General features: G+C 48.2%; 1 protein-coding gene across 1 annotated transcript in view; it reads left to right on the top strand.

The window, feature by feature from the left end:
• Nucleotides 1-27,289, top strand: part of PITPNC1 (phosphatidylinositol transfer protein cytoplasmic 1) — a 229,575-nt gene that overhangs the window by 168,708 nt on the left and 33,578 nt on the right. The window contains exon 6 of the mRNA XM_037128045.2: nucleotides 14,167-14,262. Coding sequence (XP_036983940.2) covers nucleotides 14,167-14,262 — 96 coding nt within the window. The remainder of the gene's footprint in view (nucleotides 1-14,166; nucleotides 14,263-27,289) is intronic.

The following is a 27,289-nucleotide window of genomic DNA, read 5'->3' as shown; positions in this document are numbered from 1 at the left end:
ACCTCGCAATGGTCCCTGCAGAAACCCTAGCAACAGGCTCCAGTCTGCTGTCCTCGGTTGGCCCACGTGCAGAATGGGTACGTTACCTCCAGTGGAGGATCAGCACGGTCCATTTTCCCACTTGGAGTTCAGGGAAACACCATTAGGGCAAAAATCTGGGGTGCTTCCTCCTCGTCCTGTGGAGCTCTGAGGGAGACATGTGCAGTAGTTGTGAAACGGTAAAGGCGTTCACACTGCCTGTCACTGCCAGGCCAATAAGTAGAGGCAAGGGTTGAGTCTTTAAGCAAGCTTTATTCAGATGCCGGTGATCTGAGAAGGTGGCAGGTTACGTGCCCTCAATACCATTTTAACATCTTGTCTGAAGCCCACCTTTTTATAAGGAGAAGAATGGGTAGGTAAGGAGTTCGGGGGTTGGGGGAAAGGTTAAGAGTTGCAGCCCAGCCAAAATTTTCCTAGTGCTTCTTTATCTGTTGATCAAATATTCTTTATCTGCGTCACTGACAGTCCCTCCCGGAACACAACGGCTCAGATACTTTCTCCACCGCTTGCAGATCCCCCTGGGGCACAAGGTTGAATTGCCTGTCCACCTCCTGGAATCATATGGTCATGCGTTCCAGTTCCTGGAATAACAGCTTTCCACGTGCATTAGTCACTTAAGCTTATCAACTATGACTGAAGCTAAAATCTTTAACTCTCGAGATCCCCGATCAGTTGGAAGCTGGTGGCACCTACTCCCTGGAATGATGGAGCATCATTAGGGGGCCCAAGGAGACCTCTTACAAGATAGCACCTGTCCACCAAGCTGTTTCTTCTACATTTTGGGAGAGGAAGCCAATTCTAGGAGTTACATGATGTAGCAGAAACAAGGTAGCATTTTCCAAGAGAACTCTGGGACCACCCACCCTCCATCTCAGGGCACGTGGCACTGACTGCCCAGAGCCTGGCCGCTGTGGAGGGGCAGGAGCTTCTTTGTTGCAAATAACTCCTAAGACTGGATGGTGTGCCTGCCCAGGTTTCCTGCTCCAGACTTGCTTCTGGCATTTTGCTTTCTCCAAACCAGCAAACAATTTCTTGTGACCTTTTAAACTTTTCATTTGAAAACCTTTTAAACCTAGAGAGAAGTTGCAAAAATAATACAGTGTTCTAGATCACCAGTTGTTAACCTTTTTCTACATCTGCTTTCTCTCTCTCTCTCCGTAAATATGACCATACTTTTTCCCAGAACCCTTTGAGAATAACTTGCAGACACCATGACCCTCTTCACCCTTAAACACTTCAGTGTACTCTCCTGAGAACAAGGACTTTTCCTTACATAACTGTAGTGCAATGGCTAAGTTCTGGAAGCTTAACGTTGATGCAATACTCTGATCTGATGTAGTCCTATTTATGTTTTGCCTGTTGTCCCAAAAATGACTTTTACAGTGAACAACAACACAAACCCTTCATGATCCATGTTCCAGTGCAGGCCCACACATTGCATTGAGTTGTCACTTTCTGTGGGCTCCTTGAGTGCCGAGCGGTTGTTCAGCTTTGTCTTTCTTGACACTGGTGCTTCGGGAAGCACAGGCCATGTTCGTGCATGCATGGGTTTTCCTACTTGTGTTCTCATGAGTAGATTCAGACTGCGCATCTCTGACCAGAAGGCTATGTTAGCAATAATGGGTCTTCGTGGACTTTTGTCCTTCCCCATACTGTGTGGCTTCCCTGTGTTCTGTTTTCTGGCCTTCGGGAAGATTTTGATCACCTCCGGTTTTCCAAGCCATGTTCATCACCCAGCTGGCCCCGGGGGCCAAGGTATGAGGGATTGGCTGAGGCTTGGGCTGACAGCCCTGTTTCCAGCCCTGGAGAAGGAAGGTGGCTGCTTGTTCTGAAAAGTCACCCTGAATGACAAGAAAGCAGAGGCTACAGTGGACTTCTGAGCTGGCCTCTAACTTTTGCAAATTGCCCATGACACTTTAACAGGGTCATTCAGAGCAGAAATAGGAGGTCAAATTCCCCACCTCCGTTTGCCTTTTGTGCCCAAGCTGCTGAGCGTGGGAATTCCATTTGGATGGCATTTCATGTCCACCCTCTGTTCTCCATTTCAACTACAGTGGCCCTGGTTGAGGTCCTTATCTCTTTTCTCACTACACCCATCTCCCCCGGAGCTATGTGCGGGATTCATTTAAACCCCAGATCTGATGATCTCACAGTGGCCTCCCTTGCCAGGAGGGAATTCTGTTCTGCAGTTCCTTTATCCTATATTCCCCACCTTAAGTTTCTGTTCCCCACAGTATTGGATGTTTATAGACTCTCTAGCATCAGCATCACCCGGGACCTTATCAGAATCTCAGGCCCCACTTCAGACTCACTGAACCAGGGCCTGCATCTTAGTAAGTTCCCCCAGGTGATTTGCGTGCACCTGAAAGTACAAACAGTGCTTTTTAGAATACTCTGGAAGGGAAGTTCTGTGCAAGGGTCTTGGGTTGCCCCTCAGGCTCTGGTCATTGGCATTGAAGCATGATTCTCAAACTGTCCTTTGATCCAAGTGGTCCCGCCCCTAAAATTAAAATTTACAATTATATTTCCTAATTTGCAGAAAGAAGGAAATTCAGTGGATGGGATTTGCCTCAATTCTTCTTTTCTCATGCAAACGTTTTCTAAACTTTGACATCTGCCACTTATTAGCTACCAAGATGTCATCTGCTGGCACAACAATGCTAATGTCAGAACTGAAAGTTGATGGTGTTTAGCCCAACAGTTCAAAGGTTAAAATGCAGTTGAAGATGGCACCAGTCAGTGAGCTACAGCAGCCGTATGGCAAGCTCCCCACTGCCCCTGGGGCCACGTGCGCTCCCAGTGCTGGGGCATTTGATGGGCCCTGGGCAATGACCGCCTTTTTAGTAGGACTCCTGAGATGGAGTTCCGGATGTGCAGAATTCAATGACATGAAAGACTTTTGCCATCACCCGTCAATTTCATTTCATCTTCCACGTGGCCATTTTGTTTTAAAATGTATTCTAAAACAAAGGTCACGATGGGTCTGCTGCTCTTGCTAAATTGGGCTTTAGTCGGGAAGATTTCAAAAGCCTGAAGGTTCAACCTTTCCTTGAGTGGCATTGATTCGTGACCCTCTAATTTAGCAACAGCTGAGACACACCGCTTATTAGTGGCAGTGTTCCCCTGGCAGTTCCATCAAGGAGCAGGGCAGTGGGGTCTCTGGGAGCTCAAGAATTAACCAAATGTTATCCCCCCAAATGAATCCATATTCACTATATATATTGTTGCTTCACTTAAAGGTAATCAATCAAGAAAGGCGTGGCAGAGGCCATGACCTTGAAAGATGAGTTGGTATGACCCAGACAGATGGAGTGGATGGGGAGGAGTCTTCAGAGCAAAAGGAAGAGCAAGATCCAGGGTGTGAGAGGTTGAAATAGTGAGTTGTTGAGAAGTTCAATGTGCCCAGAGGTGTGAGCGTGGCCTACGTACTTGGAGCCAGGAGGAGAGAAAGGAGGACATCCTCGGCAGTGTGAGTGGAAAGGTGGAGGCAAATGTAGTAATTCTGTGTATTTGTGGAGCATTTGGGAGTTTTCCTAGCACCTTCCAGTGGTCCTGGTGGGGCAGGACACGAAAGGTGCTCAACCAGATGATGAGGGGAGAACTGGAGGGGTGTCTTGAGCTACATAACTCGCAAGCCATGGAACCAAGAGTAGAACCAGCTATTTGGACTGTTAGGCTGTGGTCTTTTCACCATAAACTGATATGTTTCAGGGGTGATAAACCGTTCTAGCATATTGGGAAGAAAACTTCATGGATGGGTACGTGGATGGATGCAGTGTGGAAACCAGAGTCTCAAGAGAAAGGGAAGTTAGGGGTCCTGCAGTTGCCCAGGAGAAGTAGAGAACAGAAGGTCCGTCAGGGAGATGGACTGGTCGGATACAGAGGCAGCGGAATAGGACTGTGTGCCTGACCAGATAGGAGAATGAGGAAGTAACAAGAGCCTCGGATGACCCCCAAGTCTCCACCTGGGTGATTAAAGGTCCACAAGAGCAGGTGCCAGCGGAAGCCTTAGAGCCAAAGGGGTGGGGGTGGAGATGACGGATGTAGTTTTGAATATGTTAATTTTGAGCAAAACCAGAGATTGATGTCCCATAGTCAGTTGTTTTCCAGAGGCCTGGGAATCAGGAAAAGTGTCTGGGGTGTGGAGGAGATTTGTTAGGTCATTAACAATCAAAGATGAGCATTTCATTATAGGTGTTCACTGGAGTATTATAAACCATGTGATAAAAAAAGAGAAAAGACAGGAACAAATGGAGAGGTCCTAAACATTAACTGTGGGAAAATTGGTTCATTATGTTACAGCCACATAATGGAATGTGATTCGGACCTTAAAAACGAGTGCTGGCCTTGTGGTGACCCCCCTGCTGACTCTGCCCCCTTTTGATGGACGAACTCCTGACATGGACAGACACTTACCAAGTCCAGGTCGAAGTGAAGTGAGCTTTTATCTGCTGTGGGTCATTGAGTCCTTGCTGTTCCCCAGGGAGGGTGCTGCTTGGACTTCACAGATGAGAAAAGTGAGGTCCAGCTGTCCTGGGTAGCATCCCAGGGTCACCCGGCTAAGCAGCGCAACCGGGTCTCAGGCCCAGGTCTGCTGACTCCGGCCACCAGGCTCACCACCACCGTGCCGTGTGTTCTCTCTCGGCAGTTGTCTGTGTTCCACGATGAGGGAGTTTTATGATTAGGGAAGGAGAAGAGGTTGAGAGCTGGTCCATCCCAGGACAGATGACTCTGCAGGCTCCTCCTCACTGGGGGAAACAAGGACAGGACCTTTGCGGGGCCGATTATGTCTCCACCTTGGAAAGGGCTCAGGCAGCCGACCCCTCCCATCTGCTGGCTCACGTCTGCTTACCCAGGCCTGGAGAGCTCCTTCTGGAGCCTTCTGTCAGCTGCCTGGGGCAGGTCTGTGGAACTCACCCACGAGGCCTAGCGTAGTCCCTGACTTTGCCTTGGGAGGTGTTAGAACCTATCCACACAGAAGGAAAAACCAAAAAGAATACAACCTACCAGGAACACGCAACAATCTGTTCTTTCACTTTTTTTCTAACAGTCAGTGCAGCATCTATCAGGAGCCTTCAGGGGTCTGAGGCTGGTGCCTGTCCCATTGTTTTTGCCTAGAGAGGCACGCCAGGAATGAGCTGGAAGGTGACACAGGCCCTGAAGTACCTGTGAGTGCTTGATTGGTGAACAAGAGAAGGAAACTGTGGCCTCTAGAGAGTGAGGCAGCGTGCTTGTCACTCTCCTGTCTTTTGACTTCCCAGCGCGGTCTCCCCAGTGCACAGGCCTCAGCAGGCCATCTTTCTCGGTATTTTATTCTCTCCCGTGGAGACTGAGCTAGTGGCTTCTCCGGGGAGAGCAAGCACCAGTCATTTCTGTGTGTCAGGAACTCTGCCTCTCTGCAAAGGACTCATTGTTTAGGCTCAAACAAGGTTTAGGGGGGAGGACGGGATCAGAGTGACCTTGCGGTGGCCAGCCCCAGACACGGAGGCTATTGAAGGCTGTCCCCACGCAAGCCTGTGAATGCTTCCAGGTTAAATATTGCTTCGTCAGCTTGAGAAAACCGGCGGTTCTAGTTCCCAGAGACCACCCTGCAAATTGAAATACGAAGAAACTGAGAGAAATTGAAACTATATTAAGCTCAGCTTCTGAAGCTTATTCGGGAGGCGTATTGATCCTACTGCGGGGAAACCGTAGCGTCTCAGGTGCCAGGATCCACACGTGGCTGCGGGGCGTGTGGCCCGATCTCATGACACGGTCTGTGCGTCCAAAGGGGGCTGCAGCCCAGAGGAAGGATTTGGATGGAGGCTGCTCTGTCCCAAAATTAGACCAAGCTTATGAAAAGAGCCTTGTTACAGCTGCCCTGGGAACCGTAACTTAGAAGCCTGTTAGTGCCATAAAAGCCTTTTAGTAAATGAATGGAGTGGTCGCATTTGTGACCTTCAACGTTGCTTTCATGGACTCTCCTGCCCTTTTTGTAATTAGTGGCTGGGACCCGGAGCACCTTATTAGAACATTGTTTCTCCAGTCAGACTCTGTTTCTCGTTGGTCATCCTGTCACTTCGATTGCTGTCTCTTGTACTTTCTTCCTCACCTTTCAACTCACCCAAATGAGCCTGGGTTCACCCTTGTCCCCTTGACTTCAGGTCATGGCGTGAAGTGGTCCTCAACCCTCCACTGGCTTGCTGGGGCTCTTTCTAAACACAGATTCTGGGCTGGAAAGAGTGTCCTTCCCCTCGAAGGGATCGTGCTGTGAATTCATATGCACTTTGCTCTGCTCGTGCCCTGAGATCGTCCTGCCACTTTCCCAGGCAGCCTTGCCTCTTCCCCCGGCGGTGCGCATCCGCCAGGCATGTTTAGCGGCAGCACTTTATTTTGAACCTCACTGGTGAGCAGTGCCCGGTGCTATTCCTGTCCTTCTGTCTCTTCTGTTGTTAACGGGTTTCTGTCTGTTGTTGTTTTTTAATTTTCTGCAACCTTTGAAGCAGGTAGAGAGGGGGAAAGGACAAACCTCCACCATTGGCTCATGTTAACATTGGCTCGCGTTAAAGAAAAGAGAAAAGTTATCCATGGCACTTGTTGAGGACAGGAAGGCCAGTCTCATTCAGGGGGAAGACGCCGGGCCGTGTAGTAGAGGGAAGAGGCGGGGCCCAGTTCTGAGCATGGCAGGAACCAGGGGAAATATACAGCCAAGGTGCGAGGGGTGGGGGATGGGGCGCGGTGCATGGATGGAAGATTCTTGCTAAAACTGGACCTACCATCCAAGGACAGAACCCAAGGGCAAGGCCTAGTCAGAGGACCTGGAGGGGCCTGACTGAGGTTTGGTTAAGGAGTGAGTGTTTATCACCGGAAATTGGTGGCTCGAAACAAGAGAATTGATTCCCAGGCAGTTCTGGAGTCTGGAAGTCTGAAGTCAAGGCGTCGGCAGGCCCTCGGCCCCTGCGCAGGTTTCGGGAAGTGTCCTTCCCCGTTTCTTCCAGCTTCTGGCGGCTCCAGACCTTCCCTGTCCTTACACGATCTTTTCCTTGCATATCTCTCTGTGTCCTCTTACAAGGACACTCGCTAGAGATGGGATTTCGGGACCGTCCTAAATCCAGGATGATTTCATTTCAAAATCCTCACTCCATTCAAGCTGTTGAAACAACACCACAGACGAGGAGGCTTATCAACATGAGAAATTCATTTTTCACAGTCTGGAGGCTGCAAGTCCAAGATCAGGGTGCCAGCATGGTTGTGTTCTAAGTTGCCGACTGTCAACCTCTTGCTCGGGCCCTCACGTTGACAGGAGGGTCTAGGGAGCTTGGAGGAGTCTTTTTTCGGGAGCACTGATCCCATTCATGAGGGCTCCCCGCCATGACCCAAGCACCTCCCAAACACCCCACTCCTAATACCATCACATTGGGCAAAAGACTACAACATATGAATTCAGGGGGGACACAAATATTCAGTCTGTAGCAATCCTTAACTGCTAATGTCCACAAAGACCCTATTTCCAAATATGGTCACAGTCTGAAATTTCTGGTGGGCATGAATTTGGGCAAGACACTATTACATCCATAACAGGGGTATTCGTCCATCTGCTTATAATGAAGGTTTAAGCCCTGGCTGGTAAGGCTCAGTGGATTGAGCACCTGCCTGAGAACCTGAGAGTCGCCAGTTCAATTCCCAGTTAGGGCACATACTTGGGGTGCAGGCCAGGTTCCCAGTAGGGAGCACGTGACAGGCAACCACACATTGATGTTTCTCTCCCTCTCTTTCTCCCTCCCTTCCTCTCTGTCTCAAAATAAAATAAATAAAAATCTTTAAAAATAAAGAAAGAAGATTTAACATACACCCTGCAACCCAGCAATCCCACTCCTGGGTGGGCACTCTAAAGAAATGAAAACTTGTGTTCATGTAAAAACCTGCCCACAAATGCTTTCAGCAGCTCTGTTCATAACTGCCCCAAACAAGAATGGGTGTGGATGATATACAAACTGTTCTACCCACTACCGATGGAGTGCTGCTTAGAGATAAAGGAATGGACTCTGATTCACACAACGATGGGATGAATCTCAAAGGCATTGTGCTTAGTGAAAGGAGTTAAACTCAAAGGGTTAAAGTCTGAGGGCTGGGGTGTGGGAAGAGTGACTATAAATTCATTTCTGGGGTGAAGACACTGTTCTGTATCTTACTGTACTGCTGGGTACAAGAATCTATACAGGTGTTAAAATTCATGAAACTGTATACTCCAAAAAAATCAATAAAAAATCATTGTTTGTAGGAGCAAGGAGTCTAAAATAAAAAGCAGGGATCAACATATCTTATGGAAGGGATTAAGTTGTCATTTACTTTTTGTGATGACCAGCTGACACTAGATTCTGTATAAAGTTAATTTTGAAATTGTCTGTCTCACAATAGAGGGATTAAAGGATTGAGTATAACTTTTATGGGTGGTTGCTGATTTTTTTTCCCCTATACTTGTTTCTTTCAAATGAAAAATATCTAGTTCCTGTGAGTCTGTATTTATTTATTTTCCACTTTTATTTGTTGTTTTATTTTAGAGGGAGAGGGAGGCTCAGGAGGGAGAGAGAGAGAGAAACATCCATTGGTTGTTTCACTTGTTTTTGCCTTCATGGGTTGATTCTTGTATGTGCTGTGTGCCCTTACATGGACTCAAACCCACAACCTTTTTATTTCTATCTCAATGGCAACGTTACATGCTCTTGGGTTGGGTCCTATAGTGTCCCTGTTTATGACACAGTCACAGTTGAATTGTGTAGGCATGAAAATGTTCTTGGTGAGAATACCAATGGAGATGGGGTAATAAAATGATGGTTTTCCTTGTCATTAACTTGAACTTTTTTTTACCAGCCCTAAGTGCTTTTCAGCCCCCCCCCCCCGTGTGTTGCTGTTAGATAATAATCAGTGCCTGATGTGTTAGCGAGGGACCAGCATCTACCACCCTCCACCAAACCAGTGGCCACTTTACAGATACAGGGCACTAAAAGGAAGCATTGTTAAAACAATAACTGGGCTTCCGGTGTGGCTGCTTGCTGAATTCTTTGTTCATATGTCTTAGTAAATATTGCTTCCCCCTGGGACCTCCCAAGTGCAGTGAAATAAAGTAAGAGGCTTAGCCTGGATTCTTTGTACCTTTAATCATTTCTGAAGCATAAAACAAGATGACTGGTAGCTTTATCTCCGAATCCCTACTCATCGACCACCCCTACCTTGCATCCTTGGTAACCTGGGCAGATGGCAGGAAGGTAAAATCCACACAGCACTAAGCTTGGATCTTTTCTCCCCATCAATTTTTTAAAAAATAATAGCCTTTATTTATTTATTTTTTAGAGCAGTTTTACGTTTACGGAAAGATTGTGCAGAAAGTAGAGAGCATCCCCATCTAAACTTGGACCTTAAACCACCAAAGTTACTATTACAGAGAAAGGGGCCTCGGAATCCACGAGTCTCAGGATTGTGTGTTTCTGAAAAGCCATAGGACACAGCGATCTCCCTCCATGGGCCGTCATGAGAGATCACAAACTTGAGAAGCAAAGCAAGAGAGATTACAAAAATCTAGACACTCCTGTCCAGGGAAGAAGTTTAGTGCATGGTTAAAACAAAGTCCCTGTCTGTCATTGCACCTTTCCCTCCTGATTTATGACCACAAGACTCAGCATTTGCCTGTATTAAGTATGGAGCATCTCCCTTTCTCCATCCCACCACCCCTGTGTATACCCTCTGGGAAAATCTTCTTTATGAATGGATTTATTAATGGCTACATAATCATTCATCAAATGGATTTACCATCATTTCCTTGGCCATTCTCCCATACTGGGATATTTAAGCTGTTTCTTTCTCTGTATTTTTTTTCTTGCCATTACAATGTCTCAGTGAATATCTTTCTGCATAAGGCTTTCCCTTTACTTAATATTCTAAAGATAAATTCTCAAAGCTTAAGCTTACTAGGTCAAAATATATGAAGATTTTAAAGGTGCTTGATACTTAATGGTTAGAATGCTTTGCCCCCCCCCCAAAAAAAAGGGTTAATTATTCACTTTTATATTTTGGAATCTATAAGACAGTATTTATCCCTGGCTGGTGTAACTCAGTGGATTGAGCGTGGGCTGCGAACCAAAAGGTCGCTGGTTCCATTCCCAGTCAGGGCACATGCTTTGGTTGCAGGCCAGGTCCCCAGTAGGGGGTGCATGAGATATTGATATCTCTCTCCCTCTCTCCTTCCCCTCTCTAACAATAAGTAAATACTATGTATATATTTTTAAAAGACAGTATTTATTTGGGAGACTCGTCTTCTCACTGGAGTACTGCTCAGGTCGTATTGCTCAGGACATTGTGTATGGTGTGCTCATTGCCTAGTGGGGAGAGGAGTAGAGAGTCAACCAGATTGGCTCTGAAATCCACTGCAGATGATCCGTAGGTGGGCATGTCCCTGATAAATAACCAAAGACAGGAATGTTAGGGGATACAGGGAAACTACCACAGTTATTGTACAACAACTCCCAAACCCAGCCGCCATCCCCAAAAGAAACAAATTCTGCCCAAGGCCTGAGGGTATGTAACACCTGTGTTAGGTGTTACGATCCTGTCAGAGGTGCATCTTCTCCTGAAGCTATCTCAGCAGAAGTGGTGGTTGGACCAGAGTTCTGACAGCTGCTGTCAGTGCGCCTGGAGAGGCACAAATGAATACTTACTCTTGCTGTTTTCCCTGGGGGCCTGGCTAAGCCTCCGTCTGTAATGGTGTTGGCATCATTCTGGATTGTGCCCTAAATTGAGCGTGAAGATTAGACTGTTTCACCCTGGTTGTGGCCTCTGATGACACTCCCTCGTGGCCACCCCCACTTCCTCTGTGCACCACCCAAGTTGGCTGGCTGTGGAGGGAAGGGGCAGGAAAGAACTGAGCCAGAGAGCGAGCCCTAGGACACTGATGTGACCCCGAGGTCACTCCACATCACAGACATTTTAACTGGGAACAATGTTCATGGTGATCTGGAGCACTTGATCTCAACCTCACTGGGACCACAGATCCCTTTGATAATCAGATGAAAGCAGTCGATCTCTCCAGAAAAGTGCACCTCCCCAAATTCTGGGTGCAATTGCAGGACATTTTACAACTTCCTGATCCCGGCTATCTACACCAAAGCCTCTTAGTTTGCAGATGAGGACATGGAGGCTCTGGGGAGGTGCAGGTCCTTGCCCAAGGCCACACAGAGGAGGTAACTGAGTTCACACTCAGATCTCCTGGTTCCCAGTGTAGAGCCTGTCAGCCAAGGCCAGGAGGGTTCCACTCGACGCTGAGCCCTGTGTGGGAATTATGGAAAGTCAGGGTGCTTATACCCAGGGAAATAGAAGTAAGGCTCATGAAAGGGAACTAAAATCATTGAGGAAGCGATATTCCTGCCATACACTTCTCTTTAGAAAGCAGAATCTGATTAATTAATTCAGATTAATTCATTCAGCAGGCTTTTGTTGAAAACCTAAGGGCATCTCCTAAAATCCCTAATCATTGAGAGAGTAATTATTTATTGGAAATTATGACTCTGTAATCTAAAGACTGAAGAAGCTGTTGATGTTCTCAAAGTGATTTTTTTGTGACTTTGTTCAAGTGGTGGGAACCCCACCCCAAAATGTTCAATGCAAAGGTGCTTGGTATTTCATCAGCTTTAATGCAGGGTTAAATGTTACATTAATGAAGGAGACCAGAGTTTGAACTAAAGGGTACCCACTGCAGCCTCAGCTACTCAACAGAGACAAGAAGAGCTCCAAGTGTTTGGGGCATACATTGTATAAGTAGCAGTGGGAGAACCAGATTCCAGTTTCATCCTTCTTGGAAAGAAGCAGGAAACACTCTTGACTGATAGGTATCTTCTCGGTTGCGGGCCAAGAGGCAGCTTTCTATCATGAGAGGAGCTCGGTAGTGAAGGCTGGAGACTTGCCCTGAGTCAGAGCTTCTCTGTTGGGGAAGAGCACCCGAGGAAGAACAAACTTGGAAGGGGCCCCTCTCCATGGCTGGGGCTCAGACTCTGTTGGAGAAGTCGCGGTCACAGCCCACAGAATGGTGGAGAAGTTTGTCTGGACCAGCGCTGGCCCACAGCTGCTGGACACAGGTCATATGACTGATGGCAGGTGTGTAGAGTTGGAGCACCACAACCAATGCAGGGCCTGAAGTGCATGGTGCTGCATCCAGGGGGCCATGGGGAAGGCCAGGGCTGCAAGGTCACCGAGCAACAGGACACTCCGGGCACACAGCTGGGACAGCACCACTGAATGTCCCCATTGACAGATTCTGCAGCAGGAGCAAGATCCAAACCAGGAAGAAGAGCCCCCTTCTTCCTGAGGGGGTCCCTCCAGTACATGGCTTAAGGTTGTACCTGCTATAGAAGAGAAGTGCTTACAGGGTCCAGTCCATCTCAAAGCAGAGGCCAAAGGGTGAACTTGGAGCTGGCAGGCAGCAATGTGATAACTGGTATAATGGGTGATCAAAATGTTTGAATTAAGGTAGGAGAAGCCATATAATCCACCAGTAACTCCCTTAACCCCTGTGCCCCTTTTTTCAGTCCCTTACATTTTACCACCAATAAATGTCAGACCTCTCTAACTCCTTCTGTAATTTACTCTCCAGAAGCTCATTTCCCTCTGGGGTATTCTGTGTTGTTTTGTTTTCCTAATGAGGCACAAGTCTTTCTTCTCTTGGCACACACTTCAGTGAGTGGGAGAAAACACACAGACAATCTGAGACCCAGTATTTCACTTCACAACTTAATTCTTCTCTCAAACTTGAGCCTGTTTCCCCACGGTCTCGCTCTCTCATTTCAAAGCAGTCCACCTGTCCCTCCCAAACATCGGGGGAGTGTCCCAAAGCACTGGCCCTCAAGTGACAGTGGGAGGAATCAGCTGATCCAGGAACCAGCCTTTCTCTGCCTTTAAGGAGGATGCAGTGGCCCCTCAGGTCCGACTGTGGAGTTCATCTCCTTGGACAAATGGGAAAGAGGCCAAGTCTCCTGGATGAAAATAAGCGACAGTGCAAACAGCAGACTTGGAGGATAATAACCAGCACCAGTATTATTCAGAAAGCATTTGGAAAAGACTAATAGTTTCACCTTGAGAATCAAAACAGGAAGAGCATGGCATACAAAGAGGCCTGCGGTGGCCCTCCCGGGAGATCGTGTTATTAATAGGCACCAAATTTGTGTCGAGACAATGTTCTTAGGCATCAACCACCCTGTTCTTCCAAAATATTTCATTCCCTTCTGAAGAATCAGCTTTAATTGGTGTTGACGGATGACTCCCCTGCTGGAATTAGCTCAGCAGCAAAGTGAGGGTATCGTTAAAACTTCCTGAGAGGATGAAGTGCTTTTGGAAGCTTACTCTGTTTACCATCCTTCCGAAGGTCTGGGAAGATCATCCCTTCAGTCCAGAAAAACTAGAGGGAGGCCATCTTTCCGCCAAAATTTGCATCTGTCTCTGTGGCTATCTCACATGCTTCTTTGCAAGTGATAGACACTGCAGGCCGTGAACCCCAGTGTAGACTGGCAGGACCCCATGTCAGTGTCTTTTCCAAACCTTCTTACCCCTGTGTGTTCCAAGGAAACTATGCTCTTAACGATCAAGAATAATACCATGAGTATCCCTGGGTAATGGGATTGGGGATGATCCTTATTTTCTTATGTGTATTTTTAGTTTCTACAGTGAGCATGTACTATTTGTGAAATTAAATAGATAGAAAGACCCACATGTTTTAATTCTCCAAATCTCAGGCTGTATTACTGCTTTGTGTCTCACCTCTGGTCAGACTCTTTTTAGCCTCCTCACTCCTGTTCAGATTAACTGCCAAAAATCATCAGACATCAGTTGGGGAGAGATTTATTTCTTCATTCTTGAACTTCTAAAAACAACCTCCTTTTCCTTCCACCAAGCGGTGATTGATGCTACACCTGCCTGTGATGCGGCACAACGCAGGCAGTGAATGAAAGCCTTTCACGCTTCCCGCGCACCGGGAGGCAGGCGGAAAGCGCCAGCCAGAACTAGGAGCCGCGTGAAAGTGCTCTGCAGGGTGTTATTCTACCCGAGGGCACCTTGAGGGTGTCACCTGGCATCACTAACCTTTGATGTGTTGCTCTGCTCTTTCAGATTTTTGACAATGAAGCCAAAGACCTGGAGAGAGAAGTTTGCTTTATTGATATCGCCTGTGATGAAATTCCAGAACGTTACTACAAAGAATCCGAGGTGAGCCATAGATGGGATGACATGTGGAAGAGATTCATGCGTTCAACAAATGTTATTAAGTCCTTCCTAACCTGGGAGACTTGCTTCCATTTGTCTTTGTGTTGATTCACTTTAGTTTCACATCTCGCTGGATGCTTAATTTGCGGTCCCAAAATGAAGTCCCAACTCCTCAGGGTCCATCATTCGCCCTGGCTGCCACTCAGTTTCAGTGTAGTCTTCCTGTGTCCCCAATTCTGCCATTGTGTTGGGCAGCAAAATATTCACGAGGCTGAACACTCCATTCTGGTGTCTCTTGAAAAGCAGCAATTACCTCCGGCTTCCTGTTTTTCCAGGCCTCTGTGAGGGCAGGGACTGTGTTTGAGTTTATCTTTGGGGTCTAATGCACAGAAAATGCTCAGTCGGTCTCCCCTGAATGAGTATTGAAACTTGGGCAGCTTCTCTCGGCCCAGGACCTTTCTCTCAAAGCAGGAAGCCCTTTCGTACGGGGTTGTCCTCGTTTTGTCTTAACTGAGAATAAATTCAAGAGAATATCTTTCTCCGCAGCTTCTTTTACCCTACCACTGTGTGCCTCGGTCCGACCTTCTTATGTTACAGTGGCTGCAAAGTCATCATTTATATGTCCTTAGTCTTTTATAGATGGGGGCTGAGGGAACTTGGCGATCCCCCTGCAAATAACAAATGCAGGGCTGTTTCGGTTGTTCAGCAACATGCAGCCAGTCACAGTATGTTTGGACTCTGGGCCCCAGACTCATCCTTGAGCTGTAACACATGGGCCTTGAAACTCTTCTCTCGGGTTCATCAAGGCTGATTTCAGACACAATAAATAAGCCCGTTAAAAATAAATTTCACCTTCCCACAGACTGGGCTGCCAATGGGGTTCCTGTTTTTCTGCCTCCATAGTTCCAGATTAATTTGGATATAAAGGTCTAACCCAAGCTTAGCAAATACCAAGCTGCTCAACTGCAGGCGTGTGTGCTACAGCTGCCATCCCTTCCAAGACCAGGAGAGGCTGATGTGAATTGCTCTCAGTTCTACTTAAAGGCAGAGCTTTTTAACGTCATCAGTTTAAACTACACCCTGCAGCCAGCCGCACTTGTGAATTTTCAGGAAAACAAAGTGAAATGCTCTCTGTGTAACACGGGCCTGCTGAAGAGGAGAAACCTGGCCTCCTCTGTCTCCCCGCACGGAGGAGACATTTCTGTGGTTTCACGTCAAGTCCAGCAGTACGTACGTATGTACGGGCCTTCAGTGATGTGCAGAGCATTGTGCAATATGTTGGGTGAAGCTCTCCTTCCCGGACATCTGGCCTCTTTGGGAGCTCAGGCCTTCCAGAAAAGCAGTGTCGCCACAAAACCCTGAACTAATTTCGGCTCTTCTTCTTAGATCGCCTGGGGGGGGGGGGGGGGGGCCTGCCTGTTAGTCAGGGAGCTCCCTCCTGATTCCATGGAAAGTCTTAGGACAAATATGGAATACTAACGAGGAAGTCAACAAGCTCGTTTCTGATCAGTGGCGCCTGACTCATTTCCCTGCGCTTCTTGCTCCCAGGGACCCCCACTGGGGAGCTTGTTTGCATCGACACAAACATTCCACTGTGTCTTCCGGCTTCTCTGGGTCATAGTATTCTTTTCTGGATGCAGTCTGACTAAGGAGATGAGGGGTGAATAGTCATTCATCCAATAGTTTTTCACTGAGTGTGACATACAGTGTTAAGATGGGGACATGACAATGGGCAGAAACGACACTGAGGGTCCCTTCCCTCAGAACCCCCCCCCCACATCTAGCGGCAGAGACATACAATAAATAATCACCTGCGTACACAAAGGGAAACTGAATTTGGAAGGAGGGGATTGGGAAGGATGTTCTGGAGGAAATGATGTGCTGAGCCCCCACAGAATGGAAAGTGCTTGGGGGGCTGCGCTCCGGGCGGAGGCGGCAGCCTGCGTTGCAGCCCTGAGGTGGCAGGAACCAGGCGGCGAGAGGAGGCCAGGACGACAGTGAAACGAGGAAGAAGGGCACCCGGGAGGCTGGATTGTGGGGGCGGGCCTGTGTAAAGACGCGTAGATTTTATTTCATTCAAGAGCAATCGAATGCGTTTTAAGAAATCCAATGATATGGTTTGATTCATGCTTTTGGAAGATTGCTCTGGATGGAGCGTGGCCTGGAAGGGAGCAGAGTGGAATTCAGGAACCCCCCGAGGTCATTGTCATGGTCTACATTATTGGTCATTTAGGTTCTATGGCAGCTTGGACTGGAGGGCTGGGAGTAGATGGTTATAAGGTACATTTTGAAGGCAGAATTGACAAGGATTAGGTCTGGACTGGATGTGAATATGAGGGAAAAGGAGAGTCAGGGTAACCTTAAGGTTTATGGTGTAGACAGCTAGTAGTTGGGGATTAGAAGAGAAATGATTTTGGAGAAAGACGGGATGGACCTCGGGATGCCAGTGAGACATCTAGGACAAACATAAAACAGTCCGGCGCTAGGACAGATCTGGCTGGAGACGAACTTGGGAGAGTTTCACTAATAGAAGGCATTTAAAATCCTGGGTTGAAGGAGAGGGAGACAGTGTAAAGTGTAACGGGAAAGGGCTCAGGTGCGAGCACTGAGTGATGGTACCAGGAGGAGGATGGGGAAGCCCCAGGAGTCTCCCAATAATTGGCCAGAGAATTAGAAGAAAAACAAGGAGAGTGCACAAGGAAGGCAAGTGTCAAGAGGAAGAGTGACTGCACTCTTGCTGTCGTGAGATCCAGTACGATGACAATGGAAAACTGTCCTGTAAGACAAACGGTCTCAGCTGGGGGCAGTCTTGCCCCACAAGGATGCTTATGATGTCTGGAGACATTTCCGGTTGTCACAACTCAGGGGTGCTACTGGCAACTAGTGCGTAGAAGCCAGAGATACTGCTAAACATCCTATGATGCAGCGGTCCCCAGCCTTTTAGGCACCAGGGACCAGTTTTGTGGAAGACAATTTTTCCATTGTCCAGGGCAGGCGAGTGGTTTCAGGATGATTCAGGCACATTACAGTTAAGCTCACCTCCTGCTGTGCAGCCCAGTTCCTAACAGGCCCGGACTGGTAATGGTCCTCGGCGTGGAGGTTGGGGACCCCAGCTATAATGCACCAGACAGCCCCCACGACAAAGAACTATCTGGCCCTAAATGTCAGTAGTGCCAAGACTAGGAGCCCTGCCCTAGAGGAAAAGGTCACTGCGGGGGAATGGAAGTCAGAATTCAGCTCATCACACACAGAGCCACCCCTCCTGCCCTGGAGTCTTTGGGTTACTTAATGGATGTGGAAGAAAGAGGCCCCAGACCGCTCAGTACAGCACACTTGTCAAGGATGGCTTCCCAGGTCGCCACCTTGCATTACAGACAGAATTCTTCTTGCAGTTAGACCACAAAGGAAAAGGCATAATTGAGAGCCTGCAATAAAATCTCAGGAAAAGGATGCTCTGTGGGACTCCCTTGTGACCCCAATCCCACCGTCCTTCAACTTCCAGAATCCAGACTGCAGTGGGAACCCACCAAATGGAGAGAAGTGAGCTTTCTAGGCTGTTTTTGGTTGAGTGTTACTAACCAGGGACTGAAAACAACAACCAATTCAGAAGGCAAACTATTTCCAAATAAATGTCTACTCAGTACACTGTAAATAATTAACACCCCCTTCTCCACCCCAAGTGCTTCCTTCTAAAAGAAAATCTAACCATGTCACTTTCTGCTTAAAATCCCTCGCTGGCTGGGAGGAAGCCCAGCCCCTTAGCGTGGCCCTCTGCCGTCTCCACTCCCCGGGCAGCTCAAACATGACCTCTCCAGGGGGCCTTCCTGGGCACCCCGCACCCCAGCCCACTGTCAGCGGAGTTCTGGTCTGTGGATTCTAGATGGTGCTAGCTCGTGCTAGCTCACAGTTATATCGAGAGCTCCATGAAGACAAGAGCTGTCTTCTTCGCCACCACACCTCAGCAGCTGGTTCAGCGCTGGCACACAGCAGATGCTCACGAAATGCTTGTTGAATGAATGAGTGGCAGCCAGGGGCTTTGTTTTTCCTTCTAACAACCACAATTTCAAAGCGAGCGCCATCAAAGAAAATGAATTGGTTGCCATTAAGCTAACAGTTGTGAATCAGAGCTCTATTTTTTTTTTTAAATCTGAGGCACACAGCTTCACGGGCTTTTTCTTCCAATCCATCTTTGTAAGTTGACTGTGTCAGCATCATAAATAGTAATGCATTTTCTGTGGAGCAAGCTGCCGTGCCAGTGGGCTGAACCTGCTCGGAGATTTTTGATGCTTAGGAATTCAGACCTGGGGTATCTAGGTCACTTCCCTCCACCCAGCTGCTGTCACGCGCCACCATCCAGACCCAGGAAGAGGATTAAAGCACTCTTTTCTTTTTCCATTTCTCCTTGGAAACCTCCCAGCCATACAGTCGAGAATGCTGCTCTCCATACGGTGACCAGAGCTGGGAATTTTCCTCTGGGTGCCCTCTGCCTGGTGGCCCGGGATCAGCTGATTGCCTTGCACCGTGGTCTCTGATTCTCTTTTTTTTTCCGAGCTGCTGTTTCCTGTCCACCTTCAGGGCCTGAGCGTCACCTCCCTAGAACCTCTTCCTCTCAACTTTTGTTCTCTCATACCCATCACAGAACTCTGCAGGGCATCACTGTATTAAAAAAAATCAGTGTGATTTCTCAGGCACAGAGTACATCCATCCGTCTCAACCACAGCCCCACCAAGACCCTGTCCCTGTCAGAGTCAGAAAGCTCTTTGTGCCAAATCGCATTACCACCAACTCAGCCAACAGGAGGTGAGGCCAAAATCCGAGCAGGTTGTGCTTGTTATGTGGTTGATATGCAGGTTGTTGCCTCTTACCAAGACTTCTATCCTGACCCTTTGAAACTCTGCCATAGTTTCCAGGCCAAGATCGCAGCCCGGGAAGGAGGAACTCTGTACGCTAAACTGCGGAACACCCGTAGACGGGTAGGCAGTGACCTGTACCTGCAAAGCTGAGCAGCTTAGGGTGCAAGGACTCATGTCAACACCCGCCGAGGGTTAGTGCAGCCTGGACCACCTCCGACAGTCAGACTTGGAGAGCTCTACCTGGGGCATTTCGTGTTGGCTCATGCACAGTCCATTGCTCTCCCTCCTGGATTCACCACTTGATTCCTAAGGTTTGGCTTCTTTTGTAAGGCAAGGAGTGACCAGAGAAAACGACATCTCTGTTGGCCTCCTTGCAGCTGCCACCCACAGCACCCCCAGAGACACAAATGCTCCCCCAGAGGGCATAGCACCTTCTGAATTTTTAGACATGCCTTGAGTGGAAAGGGGGAAAAAAGAAAAAAAGAAATGTAATTCCCTGGTGAAAGAAGTTTAGAAATAGAGGATTTTTGTGTGTGCATGTGCTTTTGTCTTTTTTTAAAAACTTCATTGATAAATGCAAAGCAAAGCGGAGTCTCTAGACCAGTGGTTCTTGATTAAGGGCAGGTTTGCCCCCCAGGGGACCTCTGGCAATGTTGGGAGGTATTTTTGATTTTTGCCACTGGGTGGGGGTTGCTTGGCATCTAGTGGGCAGAGGCCAGAGATGCAGCTAAACATCCTACAATGCACAGGCAACCCCCCCCCCAGCTGTATTATCCAGCCTGAAATGTCAGAAGTGGCGTAAGGCGAGAAACCCTGCTATAGACCAGTCCAAGGAAAGGAAATGTGCTAAAGCCTATTGGCAATGGGATTCATTCATGAGTTTCCTTAATTTGCATTTATTAAGTGCCTGCCCTGTGCCAGGCACTGTGCTAGGCACTGAGGCAACAAAGGCCATGGTGGTATCTAATTTCTACCATCACTCGAACTTGATGCTCTTTTTTACAGGAAAAGCAAGTTCCTCTTTCCCTTCATTTTGAGGGATGTAAAAGCAGTCTCCATCTTACCAGGGATAAGTAGAGCATAGTAATTTTAGTGGGGAAATGTACTGTGTTTGGGACCCAGGTAGCAATGAAGGACAAAGGATAATAGCTTTCCTAGAAGCCTGGGCCCCTGGAGTGGTACAATTGAATGTAGGACAGTGCAGGGGAACTTCTAGGCAGAATTTGATTTAGAGCCTTCCCCACTGAGCTGGGTGACCAAGGGGAGGGGCCTGTTCCTGTCAGCCCCTGGCCGGAGATATCACCCTGACTGAGAACCCTCCTCGGCCAGTCCACTGGTCACGCCAATCTAATAAATACCTGCTGAATGCTCTCTTAAGGGAGAGAGAATGGAACAAAGAGAGCTATATCTAACTTTCCCAATAACTGTCAGGGGTGAGAGATTAAGTGCTATTTGCTCAGTACGACAGGCCCCCAGAAAGGGAATGGACAAGTAAATATTGTCATACTTAGCCGTACCCTTCAGTACAAAGTGCTTCGTCCAGCCCACTCGGCTCCCTCAAATTAATAATGTTTTCATTTTGGTCCGTATCTTAGCGCTTGAGGGTGGTAGGATTTTCACGTAGCTCCCAGTGACCAGACTGAGCGCAGCTGCCTCATGCTGGGGTGCGTAGTTGAGTTCAGTTGCTTGTGTTGTTATTGTCATTTCCCCCCTTATCCCTCCATCCATCTGTTCCTTTCTGAGAATAGCGCAGCTGTTTTATGATGGGTTCCAAGTGACTGGGGTGCGGGGCGCCTCTTGGGTAATAAGAGGGCTGACTGCACCGTTGGTGTGGGGAGAGGGGGGAGGCCTCCACTACCAAAGTGCTCCCCAGTGATCACTCCTAGAAGTGGGGTCCAAGCCTGCAAAGGAGATCATCCTGGGGAGGGTCCCCAGCAGCTGCTGCACCACAGGACCCTGGGCGCCACCTCTGCACAGGGTCTGACGAGGCCAGTGCCATTAGAGAGGGAGGCACTGGGTGGCAGCTTCTGGAAGTGGCTAGAGCAGTAGATGATAAGGAGTACTATGGAAGGAAAGAAGGAGAACATTTTTCAGTTGAAGGTTCTGTCCTTGCTCCCTCAGAAGCCCAGAATACACGGGCGTTATTTCCCAAGGGGTCGCCATCCTTCCCCACCTGCCCCCCCAGTCCCCCAGTGGCCCCAAGAGGAAAGCAGCATGTGGCTGCCACGTCTTCACAAATGGGGAGCCTGGGCGATTGTCTGGGGAACTGGCTTTTTCTCTCCCGGTCCTCCCCTCACAGTCCGGCATTGCACTGTGCATCTATCCGGGTTTTGGTGGTACCGGGGGCGGAAGGGGGGCGTTGTCCAGTACCCAGTCTCCAGCCCAGTGAGAGGCTTAGATGATCTTTGAACAGCTTCCTCTGTGTGGGAAGGAGGGTCCAGTCAACCTGGCCAGGAAGGCTGGAAGGAAACGCTGCCATTCCTCAGATCTTCAGAGAACAGATGTCTGTGCAGATGCTATGAGAGGCATTGGGTGGGGATGTAGCCTGTGGGGCAGAATGAAAGTAGGACACTCAGCTTTAAGAAGCTTAGGACGGTTGGGAGGAGAAGGCCTCACAACATAAAAGGCTAACCAACAGCACAGCCTGAGGCATCGCAGGAGAAATGCCCCCGGGAGATTCACTCCCTGTGCCTGGTGGTCACCCGATGGCAAGGAGGGTGGCCAGGGCAGGCCCTCTGAGAGCAGCGGAATCTGAGCTGGGCCTTCAGTGTTTATCTTTATTGTTCATCCGTTCAGAAAGTAGTACGTGATCTTTGTTTAAAAAAAAAACTCCAACGTGCTATAAATAAGTAACATTGAAAACAAACGTTCTATGGCTCCTCATCACACAGACAGCTGTTGCTCAAGTCGGTGTTTATGATGTTTATACTTAAACGTGGTGCATAAATTACATTGTTTTGTAAAAATAAACTCACAGTGCACACCACTGTGCAACATGCACTTTCTCACTAATGCTAGGAGCTTGCAGTCCCCTGGGGAAGCACACTTCTCTCTGGCAGGTTGGGTGCTGGTGTATAATGTGCCATTGCCCGGTTATGTCTTCTGTGGGCCCGGCCCCGTTTGGTGGACGTTTAGGCTGTGTCCACTCGTTTACTGCAGGAAACATCCTCACATGACCTCCTGTGGGCATTGTTCTAATGTTTCTGGAGAATAAATTCCAAAAGTGAGATTGTTGCGTCGGTGCTGGATGCAGCCAAAGTGCCCCACTCAAAACTGCACTGAATTACCCTCTGACCCGCACCTACATGGGAGCACACTGAGGTTGAAGATGAGGAAGACTGGAAAGTCAGTACAGTGAGTGAGGGCAAAGGCAGTGGCCGGGGTAGGAGTCCCAGTGCATTGTCAAGGGGCAGTGGTATCTGTCTGGCTGAGACAGAAGAGCCTTGAATGTTTAGCCAAGGAAGTTGGATTTTTTTATTCTGCAGATAGCCAAGGGCTTTCAAAGCAGGGTCTTTAGCCGTTATGCAAGGGAGAGAGGCTCAGTCTCTCAGGGGGTGCTGAGGGAGGCTTCTGGACCCCAAGCGGTTTAGAGCTCTCCTGCCCATCAAGCTACTTCTCTGTGTTTTCCGCTACCCCTTTGGTGAACAAATCACCTTCAGCTGTCTTGACAGCAATAATATTTTGTAATGAAAAGAAGCCTTAGGAAATAAAACAACGTGAAACAGTAGTCCAGTCACCAACAACCTTGATTATATCATTTTTAAACCAATAATAGGCACCTCATTTCCCAAGGAACAAATAGCTGTTCTCGTTCAGATCTCATTTCTCCCACATAGGAGGGCTGGGTCACGAAGTCTTACCCAAGCACCAATTCTAGGGCTGGTTTTTAAAGCCCCTGCAGTTCTTTTGGCCTAAAAATATGGAGCCCACTGAAATGTTTTAAGCAAAGCCGATTGTTACTAGGAAAACAGTAGTGCCCAACTCCATCCTGGGAAAAAGTGTTTTGTTTTTAATTTTTCAAGGGGCAAAATTGTTAACCGCCACAGTAATCTGCGTGAAGCAGGTCCCCCAGAACTCTGCGCCCAGAGTAGCAGTGGCAGATCTTATCAATTGGATTTGATAGTGAAATGCCAGACCAAGTAGGTCAAACAAAATTGAGGTACATGAATTCCTAAATACCAGGTCAAAACCAGAGATTCCAAATCTCTGCCAGGAGTGGGGTTGCTAGTTATGGCGTTGAGTCACCGGCTCCATAGAAGGAGGCTTCGGGGAAATGGCTCCATGTCCCAAAAGGGAAGGATTCATCCAAGCAAAGCACCCATGGAAGGGAGGAGCTCTCGTCAGTGCAGGAGGCAGCCCCCAGAACCTGTGGACGGGGGTTCTCAGCCCACGCTTCCTGTGTGCAGATGACCCAAGGTAATAAGGGGCCTAGGCTTTGGTCATACAGCCATGGCACTTCATCCTCCCCAGTTACTGTATCTTGAACCTCTTCCTCCCTCCAAATAAATGGGTGGATGCAGAGATGTGGTGTGAAAGTGACTAACACTGTCCTCGGCACCTGGTGAGCCTCCTCCCCGCTTTGACTCCGACATGGACATCGGCGGGTGTGTGGCTGGGATGGTGGCTCAGTAGAAACCATGTGTCTTTGGAAAGTGGCTGCAGTGGGTGGTGCTGTAGGACTTTGCATGCTGCTTCTGATTTGTTGGCATGAACGGAGAAGAGAAGCAGAGGGTTGGGTCCAATTACTGCAGTTCTCAAGATCACAGAATCCTCTGCAGGTACAATGAGATCCTTCAGAAAACAGAGCCATTCATACTGCTGAGACTTTTTTAAATGGTGTTGTTTATACATGCGTTATTATTGTTTGACCTGAATTCAGAATGCTACGTGTCTCTGATACTTGACTTCGAAGAAACCTTAGAAATTACATTTATTGTTTGTGCGCCAGCCCGGGCAGCCTGGGGCCCTGGGATCTCAGGAGGGCACCAAGGATCTCTGTGTAAATGCACCAGGTTTGGGGAAATAGCCCCAGAGCAGAGTCACTCAGCCTTTTTCGTGCCATAACACACATGGGAAAGGATCCATTTTGACCGGCATGTCAGGGAGGAGCTCCTCCTGGTCACAGATGACCAGCCCCAGGGGTCAGAAGGTCCGGTCTGTTTACCCAAGAGTGGAGAGGAACCCTGTTTTGTCCCGCCTACTCTCCAAGGTAGGGCAGCTTCTGCTCAGGAGACACCTGTTTTCTGTACTTGGTTTACACCCATTTCATGGTTATTTTAATTTTGTGGAGGGAAAAGGAAATAGCAACCTTACGCCTGGGAGACTGCCCGTTCTCCTGAGGAGGGCAGGGTCAGTACCGTGGAATTTCGTATGCTCCTTTGGGAGTCTGATAGCATCTGTGGGGTCATATCCCCCACTCTCCCTGCCAGCCAGTGGCATTGATTACAATACACGTTTTCTCCTAAACTGCTTCTGAGTTGGGGGCCGGCTTCAGATCAGCAATCTAAGTTTATTTCCTCCAATCAAAGACTCTGATCAGTGTCCACCAGGCACTCTGGCCTGGCATTGTCCACACCCTTTCCCAACCTGCACTCTCCGAGTCCACAGCTGCAGCTCGGGAATAGGGGAGCAGTATTTTTCCCCTTGAAAAGTAAGACCTGATTCAGTGATTCTCTCTGGCACTTTCTCTGTTTATTCAGACTCCAAGTACAACTGTTCAGCTTCTGCTCCAAAAATATCCAGGAAAGCATAGGTGTTATTAAGTCACTTGTCTTCATCTGTTCTTGTAAAGGGGCTCAAAGAAAGACACGCAATTACTAGGTCATTAACTTTGTCCTCAGAAGTTTCAACAGATTTCTTACAGAATTGCTAAACCCAGCTTTAGAGGAATGATGGGAACTAACTTTTGAGAAAAACAAGTCATTTATTCAGTTTTATCATTTAACCCTAATGACCCAGTAAGATAGATATCGTCTCCATTTTATAGATGAGGAAACTGAGGCTCAGGGACTCTAAGTAACTTACTGGAAATTTCAGGAAGCCTAGATTCAAACCCCAAAATGTCCAACCCCAAAGATTTCTGCTTGCCTTCCCCCACCAAGCTGGCTTCTTCAGACGAAACTCAAGGCACAAGCAACTGTTGTCTGTCCTGGAACTAGAGACTTGTTTCCTCCTTGAATGTACCTCATTAACCCGAGTCTCACTGAGCAAGTGAAAGGGGGATCTTGGAGAATCACGGGGTGAGTAGGAAGAGGGGCCTTTCCAGTCCTCGGTTGCCCCTCTTGGGTTTAACAATCTAACAGACCTCTACTCCCCATCCTTTTGGGGGAAATTTCTTCTTTACAAACAGTCCAGAAAATAGCAGATTGGACAAAAGCGAACCTGGTCGGGACAAAGAAAAACTGACCATCTTACAACTGAGTGATGCAGGGACCTATTAAAGGGGCAAAAAGTTAAACCCCGCCCCCCGCAAGAATACACCCACAGACCCAGCCTGAGACACATCCCTTTTCTCATTTTCTTGTCCCAACAGGCTTGGAGTTAAACAGCTTGTCCAAGCACACACAGGTAGTAGTTGCTGAAGCAGAGATATGAACCCAGGGATGTCTCATCCCAAAGCCTTTTCAAACCCTCCTCGATTCTGCCCCATGGAATCCAGGACCCCGCAAAGGTGCTTCTGGGCCCAGTCAGCATTAAAATCTATTGTGTTGTACATTGAAGGTTGAAATAACCCAAGGAATCCACTTCTCACTTTACCTGCTTTGTGTATTGGGATTCCAAATGCTATCATATTTGGTAAATATGGTTCTAAAGCCAAAATGAATTTGAAATCTGTTCCATTTTTGAAATGGAAATCCTTTACTGCTTTTGAATTACAAGTGGATTGGCTTATTGAACATCTCTGTCTCATCTCTGGTCAATAAGTTGGAGGTCCAAGTTCCCAAAATAATGCAGTACAAGAGGAGCAAGCTCGATTTAGGGACAGCTAATCCCATGCTGATGTCCGTTGCAATGTTGTAACTCATCAGGAATATCTGTTAGTCTGTTACCAGCTTTTGATTTAACAAACTCAATCTATTGGTGGGCCAAACTGAACGTTGTCAGTATGGATTGAGGCTGTTAATGCTTCCTAGTCTGGGTGCAAACAGCACTGCCAATGTCAGGGTGAGCGGGACAACGCACAACGTGCAGCCCCCGGTGCAAAGGTGGCTGCAAACCAAGTCAGGTCCTGGTGGCCTTCCTTTAGGGGAAGAGCTTAGCTCCCTGGCTCTTAGGAGAGCTGGTGCCTGGCCTGTCACAGTCACATGCTCAGCAAAGCGGGGTCCCCTCCAGGGTGTGCTTATGTGACCTTACTAGTTTTGAGGTTGTCTTAAAAACATACAGTCCTGAGGACTTCCGCCAAGATGGAGGCATAGGTGGAGACGCTGTGCTTTCTCACACAACCAAGTTTAGAGACAACAAAATATTAGAACAGAAAACATAGCCAGAACACAGAAAATTGAACTTTTCGGAAGTCTGATAAGAACGAATTCTTCAGCATGACCGGTAAGAGGGGCGAAGCCAGCAGCTGGCAGAGCGGGGTTGCACAGGAAAACTCGGTCAGATGGACTCAGGTGCACGGATCCCAGGTGTGGGGTTGCAACAGGTGGACCCAGTGAGCGACCAGCGGACCCAGCGAGGGTGCAGGGTGGCAGGTTGACTATGGTGGTGCATTCCTGCACAGACAGACTGGTGAGGAGTGGGCAGTGAGACGGGACCGAGTAGGCCCCAGCAGCGAGAGGCATCAGAGGGGGCCACCATTTCCGGACTCTGACCCCGCCCCCACATACAGCGTCACAACCCAGCGACCTGGGTGGCCCCGCCCTGTTGAACATCTAAGGCTCCACCCCTCATACATAACAGGCGCGAACAGACCAAAAATGGCTCAAGAAGATATCAAAGCCCCAGAGCCCATAACTCTAAGCAACCAAGAAATAGCCAACCTATCAGATGCACAATTCAAAACACTGGTGATCAGGATGCTCACAGAACTGGTTGATTTTAGCCACAAATTAGAGGAACATATGAAGGCTAAACTAATTGAAATGAAGGGAATTGCACAAGAAACCAATAGTGATGAAAAGGAAACTGGGACTCAAATCAAGGGAGTGAACCAGAAGGAAGGAAAAAATTACCAA

The sequence above is a fragment of the Artibeus jamaicensis genome, unplaced genomic scaffold (genome assembly GCF_021234435.1).
Source record: "Artibeus jamaicensis isolate MK-2021 breed Jamaican fruit bat unplaced genomic scaffold, CSHL_Jam_final contig_1998, whole genome shotgun sequence".
NCBI classification, from domain to species: domain Eukaryota; kingdom Metazoa; phylum Chordata; class Mammalia; order Chiroptera; family Phyllostomidae; genus Artibeus; species Artibeus jamaicensis.
The sequence above is the reverse complement of the archived record's forward strand: the minus strand, read 5'-3'. Positions and strand labels throughout refer to the sequence as shown.